Source organism: Protopterus annectens, chromosome 3.part0 (assembly GCF_019279795.1).
Source record: "Protopterus annectens isolate FY-2018-M chromosome 3.part0, PAN1.0, whole genome shotgun sequence".
In the NCBI taxonomy this organism is placed as follows: Eukaryota; Metazoa; Chordata; order Ceratodontiformes; family Protopteridae; genus Protopterus; species Protopterus annectens.
In genome coordinates this window covers 1,668,682,842-1,668,690,915 of record NC_056731.1, presented here as the reverse complement: position 1 = coordinate 1,668,690,915, position 8,074 = coordinate 1,668,682,842, and the positions used below count along the sequence as shown (strand labels likewise).

The 8,074-nt window shown below is 36.3% G+C and overlaps 1 protein-coding gene across 1 annotated transcript in view; it reads left to right on the top strand.

The window, feature by feature from the left end:
• The first annotated feature begins 3,236 nt into the window (after positions 1-3,236).
• ABRA (actin binding Rho activating protein) overlaps positions 3,237-8,074 on the top strand; it is a 100,249-nt gene continuing 95,411 nt past the window's right edge. The window contains exon 1 of the mRNA XM_044065709.1: positions 3,237-4,117. Within this exon, the coding sequence (XP_043921644.1) occupies positions 3,366-4,117 (752 nt within the window). The 5' untranslated portion in view covers positions 3,237-3,365. The remainder of the gene's footprint in view (positions 4,118-8,074) is intronic.

Here is an 8,074-nt window from a genome sequence, read left to right as displayed (position 1 = left end):
GCTTCCAAAGGCAACCAAACAAATCAATAAAATAAACTAAAACATCATGTATATACACTTGTGGAAACTGAAGAAGGTGTGGGCAAAAACAGGGTTTGTTTTGTTAACAGAAGATGGGTCACCATGCTTGTGGTCCCTTAAATGGGTCATGTGTAGTGTCATATATGGACCATCTGAAAAGTAGAGTGATTCATAAATGACAGTTGTACTACTGTTTCATGGTGTAAAGACCTGTCATTGTGCTTGTAAATCACTCTGTCAGTCAATGAGTGAATGTTAGGTTTAGCAAAACTGCTATTTATCTTTTACCCTTATGATATTGTCATAATAATTTAGTCTGATTGTCATTCTTGTACATTCTGTAACAGCAATTACTAGCCATATTTATATAAATACTCCACTTATAGTAACACTTCCTGGACTTAATATCAGTTCATAGTCTATCACGTAAAATAGTTACATCTCAAACTTAGGATTTATTCCCTATTTCTAACTCCTGATCTGCCTGAGATTATTTTGAAAATATTTTAGCCTTAATGTTATTTAACTAAAGAAACAGTGTTAATGCTATCATAGGATCACACGATCATAGGATCATAGGAGGTTACTAGGCTAATGGCCTTAGGGCCCTTACAAGCTTAGCCAAGAATTTATCCCCAGAAAGAAACCTCAGTCAGCACCTGTCAATGAGGGACAGAGGTGGAACCCCTGGGACACCTGATTTTCTCTACATAATATCAGTTTTATCCTGTGTATCATTTTACACAGACACACACACACACACACACACACACACACTCACACATGTGACATTAACTACTTCAACACTGTCTAAAGCACACATAGTGCTGAGCATTCAGGCAGCACTATAGATAGAATTGCTGTGGGGCTAGAGTTTGGTGGCATGGTGGGGGGGGGGGGCAGTAGAGGGTCCTGCTCAGCAGTCTTGGCACAGACTGATTCAAAATAGTTTTGCCCTTGTTAGCTAATCAGCGCTACAGAGGAACTTTCATTTCCATATTACATAAATATGGAGATCTCAATGAGGAAGATCCCATTGGCAGAAGCTGTGTTGCTTCATTGTCTAGAGACAAACAGTGTGTATTGTTATGTTATGTGGCTGCCACCTAGTTCTGTTGTATGAAGGTGAGTCCTAAATTTTCATAAGCCATCAGACATTGTTTGCATGCTGACATTGCTTGCCAACATTCTGCTGAGCGTAGGATGCCATAGACTTTGACCTATGTTATGCATTATTCTCTGCAATTCATATGCTTGCATCACCTAATCAAAATACCACCCAGTGTAGATGTCTGTCAACAGATAATGTAGTAGTATATGTACTTATTCCAGTGGGCTGGGGAATTACTATGGCTTGTGAAGGTCTTTGGTATAGAGACTGGACTGTACAGTAAACTTATATGACCATATAACTTGTTCATAAATACCTGTCATTATGTTTTTAATAGATTTTAGGAGCAGAGCTGCTCAGTGGGTATTTGGATGCAATTTAGGACAAGAGGTGTAAATGAGCAGAATGAACTATCCAAGAAGAATCATTTCCCAATTAGCCCTCTCTGGGATATGCACTCTATACTCTGTCTGGATCTCATGGATTTCTAATCATATGTATTTCTTTACTTAGAGACACAGGGTCCCAAAAGAGAGATCAATCTGCACAGCTATATTAAGGTGATATTGGCTTGCATACTGTCATTGTCTAGGGCTTTATTCTGTTTTCATCTCTTAGGCTAATGATACACAATATTCAAAATAGAGGTATCACTTATGGCATCTCAGTAAATATGTAGCCAAGCAAACAAAATGCTCTAAGCTAGCATTACACTAGACATAGAAGATAAAATGACTCTAGGGACATGAGTGTAAGGTACTAATAACTTCAGTCCTGCCAACCCATCCATTCTTGAAGGACTAGCCTAAAAGGAGTTGGTGTTTTCCTCCAAATTGCATGTAAATCACATGCAAATGACGTTTATGAGGTTTTGTTTCCCTGAGATCCTGTCAAGTGTTAAAAGATGTTATTGAACTGCTAAACCATGAATGCCTACCAGATTGTTAGACATACAGCAGTAACGCAGTACTTTTGATAGAAGCACACAAGCAGCAGCAAACTGCCAAAATGGAGTTAAAATATTAATCTTCAAAAATCATGACAATTAAGATGATAATTATGAAACATGAATAAATATTCATATTTATCTTCATCTGTTTAAACTCAGAAGGCTGTCTCACTTCATGCAGTTCTGGCATCCATTTCAATAACAATGAACTGATGTTTTTATATCAGATAAAAGTCTGTTCTAATCAGGAAAATATCTCCAGAGTCTACACATTAATTTCTGAACCTTGCTGCTCTGAATAAATCAAGCTGCTAATGTCATTCTATTTTAACTTCATTTGCACAATTGTGATTCATTAATATGTCTGAACAATTCTGCATAATTTCTGAATGCTCCAAGAATACTCTCATCAGTGCCTGACACTGTAATCATTTTTAAGAAGCACTGCAGTTTGCATTCATTAGTTTTGTTTCATTCAGAACTTTCAGATGGTTAACTATTAGCAAGTGGTTATTTATGTAGTCTGATTTTACTCCAAGAAAAACATTCTTTCAAACCGGCACACGTTACTTAGACGCCTGTTAAACTTTTGGACATTATCTTTTTCTTAATTAATGAAACTATTTAATCTTAATCAAGTACGTGCCCTGTTCTCACCGTCTACTGTTTATTAAGTAAAAAGGAGAGGGTCAAACTGGTAACTGACTAAGGTAAAGTTGATTACACAATAATGAAATGAAAAAGATAAAAATTGACAAACTATGCACCCTCTATACTTTGATAAATTATTATACTGCAATTTTGCACTGCAGCTAGTAAGCTGGTATCTTCTGAATAAAATTCACCAGCACTTTAGCACCCATGTATTTTAACATTTCTATACATGATTTCAGGAAAAACAAAGAAATACATAAACATCTGTGTTAAACAATAGTAATGCATGCTGCTTCAGTAGTGGTAGTAGCGTAAACAAAGTCACGACATACCAAGAACTGAATACTGCTGTCACTCTCATGCATGGAAGCAAAGAGGTAGGCTTGCCAGCCAAACAGATCATATTTGCCATCTGAAAGTTCCATTTGTCCTACAGAAACCTGAGCTCTAAGTTTTAAAAAAAGAACAGTGTCATGGTTAGAAGACCCTGCTTATGCATGATCCGCATACTTTCCAACGTAATATGTTTTCCCACTGCCATTTAAAAATCATAGCACTTCAATTGCTTTCACTGCACTTCATGGAGATAACTCTGCTTATGGGTTAATTGTAAATCACAGATATAAGATCATGCCTACAACAGATGAAAATAAAGCAAAAAAATCCACTAGCAAAGGGATTAAAAAGATAAGAACTGCAAGCTTCGTAAACAGTTTGACAAAAAGCTGGCAACAGTGGAGTTCAGACCATTTAACAAAGCAAGCAAGTGAACCTACAGGATGGATACCCGACTCAGAGGAAAAAGACAAACCAGCTGCAAAATGTGCAAAAATTTCAAAAAGAACCATAAAAGAGACAAGCCAGGATAAACAGATTTCAAAAACAACTGAAAAAGACACAAGCCAGGATAAACTTCTGAATGTGGTGTCAGTAGATACACTGTCAATACTTTCTCCACAAGCAGAATCTGAGGGTGTTACAAAAGATCTGGACATGAAACCTTTGGAAGTGAAAATAAAGAGCATTGAGACAAGAAAAACTGCGGCCAGCAAACCACACAAAAAGGAGAAGCAGGATATTCTCCTCAGTGAGAAATATAAAGAAACGTTAAGTAGGGCAGACAAAATGTTATATGGGAAGAAGTCTCCTACTAGAAGGAGGAAATGCAGCAGTTTGGTATCTGAACTAACCAAGAGCTGGAAGCAGGTCGAAAAGGAAAATGAAGCACCTAATAGTACTGGTCAAGATTTTGGTCTGATTAGCATGGAAAGAGATGATGGCTTACTTAGAAAAGAGGAAAATGAAAATCAAGTAGAGAGTGGAAACTTTAGGAGAACAGAGGGCGCAGAAACAGTAAGGATCAAAAGGCCTAGTTCATCTATGTAAGTAATTAACTCTAAGACTTGTAATACTAAGTCTGCTACATAATCATGAGCTGCCTGCATCTGAGAAACACATGCAGTCCATTAAAATATACAAGAAATACGTCTGATTGCACTTGGTTTGTGGCACTGAAGGCTCTATCTGGCATCCTGGTGCTCTGAGTTTGGGAGCAATCTCAGGCCACTAGTGTTTGATGGGAAGCCATTCAGGGACCAAAACAGGTACCCAGCTGTTCTTCCTTTTCAGCTTTGCCATATACATTTCATTACTCTAGTTTAACAAGGCAGGCAGAACAGAGATGCTTTGTTATGTGTGGTCCTCAGCAGTCATGTGCCATAGACTCCAGAACTTATACATTTTAAAAATAATTTGTTTTCTACCAAAAAATGTGCTAACATTAAATGTTACTTAAAAAGGGCACATTTATCATTGTTCATGATTTAATGGCTTTTTGTAAAATGTGTGATTGGCTAAATGATTTATAATACTTTATTTTATTACTTAAACCTGTCATTTCAGAATTTCTTTTGCAGGGGTAGGGGACTTCATTTGTGGGGAAGAAGGACTACATTCTGGAAGCTGCTACACAATGCTAAAATCATGGCTACATCCCTGATGATACATCACAGAAAGTAATAGAGCACTAAAGTCTGTGAGTATGCAGGCAGAATGATGCAATAGCAGCTAGCACAAGTGTGTCACAGCTGTCATGGCAGAACATGCTTATTGCTCTGACCAGAAAGTGCCAGGGTCTCAACTTCACTTCAGCTCTTTAGTGATGGTTTGTATATTTCCCCTTTACCCATGGGATTCATCTAGGTATGCTGGGACCTTCCCATCTCAAAACTACAATACTGTTTATGTTGACTGGCTATTCAAAATTGACCCAGCATTTCTGTAGAACTTTCTTGATGGGTTGCTCCAGTAAAAGGGGCTTTGGCTCTTTGGAACTTACCTGGCAAACAAACCAGTTTAACAAACTGAAATACAATTAAAAACATGTACCTGTTATCTTTTCCATTGGAGTGGGTAGACTAGACATCACTCAAAATGTATTACCTCTTTACTGTTGTGTGTAGCAACTCTGTCGCTCTTAGAATGCAGTCTACATGCATTCTCAAAAAAATGATTACGGAAAAGAAATCTGAGGCTGTATGTTTAGATGAAATGAGCCAAAGGTACATTGTGATTTTGTACATTACCAATGAGTTATTACTGTTTCACGAATGAAAAAGAATTACTCCTGCTCTGAAGTGTTTAGAAAATTAATAATGTAGTACAAAAGAATATTTGCTGCACTGTAAATCATTTAGAATATTAGAACTGTAGTATACATAAGGGTGATCTCATGAGATTTTCAATAAAACAAGTAAAACATGTTGTATACTGCAATTCAAAGAGCTCAGTTGTCAGTCTTCTTTTATACAGTAATAGATATATTCTCAGAGAATTACAAGTAAATCACAACTAGAAATTTGTTCAACATATTGCTGCTAATTAACAAAATAAGCACTGCTCAAAACAGCATTATTAGCAACTTTGAAATATACAGTAAATGAATTTACTACGTTCTGAAACCTGTAGCAAGATCATTACAAAGAATGCATTTAATAAGCATCATTAAACATCTAATTAATGATTTTTATTTGTTTAATAGGCATCATTGAATATGTTACTAGTTATTTTTGTTTATCCTTTGTTGACCAGTTTAGTCCCAATAGGCTAGTGGCCTCATTTCAAGAGAGACCCAAGGTGGCATTTATGCAGCTAGGGAGAATTTAGCTAGGGTTTCAAGGAACCTCCCCTACTGTTTTGAATAGTTGCCTTGGGATCTTTTACATCCACCTGAGCTACCACCAACTGAAGCAAGTGGGACCTTGGTTTAAAGTCTAATCTCAAAGATAGCATATGCAGTATTGCAGCACCCATGTAATCCTGCACTAAAGTGCCCACAATTTAAAAAATTAAGACAGTCACATGTAGTGGGACTAGAACCCGCAGCCTTCTGATCTTCCAGATCCAAAGGCAAGTGCATTACCTGTTGAGCCACTAACAATGCAAGCTATGAACAATATGAGCTAAGAATTTGTTGTTTATAAAATGATGATGCCCAGAGCATATAGTTATTGTGTTTTACTGCTAACCTAGCAACAGCAAGTTGTACCACTACTCTGGAGTGTAAACAAACAGTAGAGTACCATAGTATATATAGTATGATTGTTACCTACTGGGTGTGTAATACTACATGCACTGTAAGACTGAATCCCAAGTGGATGAAATGAAGCCTCTTAGATGTGAAAACATAATTTTCATATCACAGAGTGCAAACCAAGCATTGTATCATATAATGACTATGTACACTATATGAATTTTTTCATTCATTGCATACACTGACCGCAAACTGTACACTGCTCATAATGGCACCAAATTAATGTTTTTGCATCATAGCTACTTCATACAGTGAATGTTGCATCTTTTCTTCTGTTCGGCAGTGGTGAATTATTTGTTGTCTTGGCTTGCTGCTGAAACTGATTTATAAATAGCATGAACCTCACAGAAATGGAATTTGTGCTTTGGGGTGGTTGAGCGTTTGAAGCTGAAACATAAAATACATCATAATACAGCTTGCTTCATTGATTTGTTCTTGTTTTACATTTACACTCTTCCTGGTTATAGGGGAAAAAAAATACTTCTGGGACCCATTTCTTGAGAGAAAAACAGTGCATACCACAGTTTACTAAATCATTAACCTCGCTTACTAGTTAAATTTATTGAATAAGATTTTATTTTTATTGCCAGTAGTAATGTGCTGTGCCGGGCAATTTTAGTAAAAATTTATTCTTATAAATGTAATGGTGGATTATAATCCACACCGCTAATGCTTAAAACTCCAGACCCAGCTGTTACAATCTAGTTATATTTGTAATATTATCTTAACAGATGACTGCAGTTAAATTTCTGGAGGCAATTAATGCAGATACACTTTAACAATCTATTAAACTTAAATAAGCATCAATAAACTGTTTAAAATATGTAAATGGATGTGTCCACAATTGCTAGTGAAAAAAAACAAAGCTAGGTTTTATCTCATGTTATAACCAATGCATTGTTTAATAAAGGGAAACATAGTTGTTACTATAGTTATCTCAGTAGTTATCTGACTTTTAAATGTTGAGTTGAGTAGATTATGATAAACAATCCATATTACTATTTGTTGACTAGTTTCTCATACAACAGTCAATGAAGATTTTTCTACCATTTTTTTTTATTTCCTACAGATCTAATTTGCCTATTTCTTTAAACCAGAAAAGCTACTCCGGGATATTTCATCAAATGCATTCCTTGAGATGTGCTCATTCATTGAGCTGTCTTGCATGTCTGTTGCAACTTAATCATGCATTTCTGGCTGCATAATATATAGAAACAAAGGTAGACAAGAATGGCTAGTTTTGCAGCATTTAGTCAGTGTCCATTTGACTGAATTCTAAATGATTAAGTCTAAATAGCTGAAAGTTCATTTAGCTGAATGCCCATTTTGCTGAAGAATCACATAATAAAAAGTACCCAAAGAAAACATTTGAAAAAGAGATTTATTTTGCTGAAGAATCACATAATAAAAACACCCAAGGAAAATGTTTGAAGAAGAGAATTTTTTTTTTTGTAGGGGACAGCCCTGCACCCCCATATGGGAGGAGTTATACCCACTTACTTAAATATATTGATGTCACAGTCTTATAATTGGAATGAAAAAGATAGTGATATTTTTCTCAGCATTTGATTACTGTTTCTGTGTGGAGAGAAAAAGAGGTGTTGTGTTTTATGGAAGCCATCAGAGCCACTTTTATTGTGGTGGGGATAACATACACATCAGTTCACATCACACGGCCCTTGACTTTATCGTGTGTGGTGCACAGAACCATTCCATGGCTGTCTGCCCTGCCTCTTCAGATGAGTTT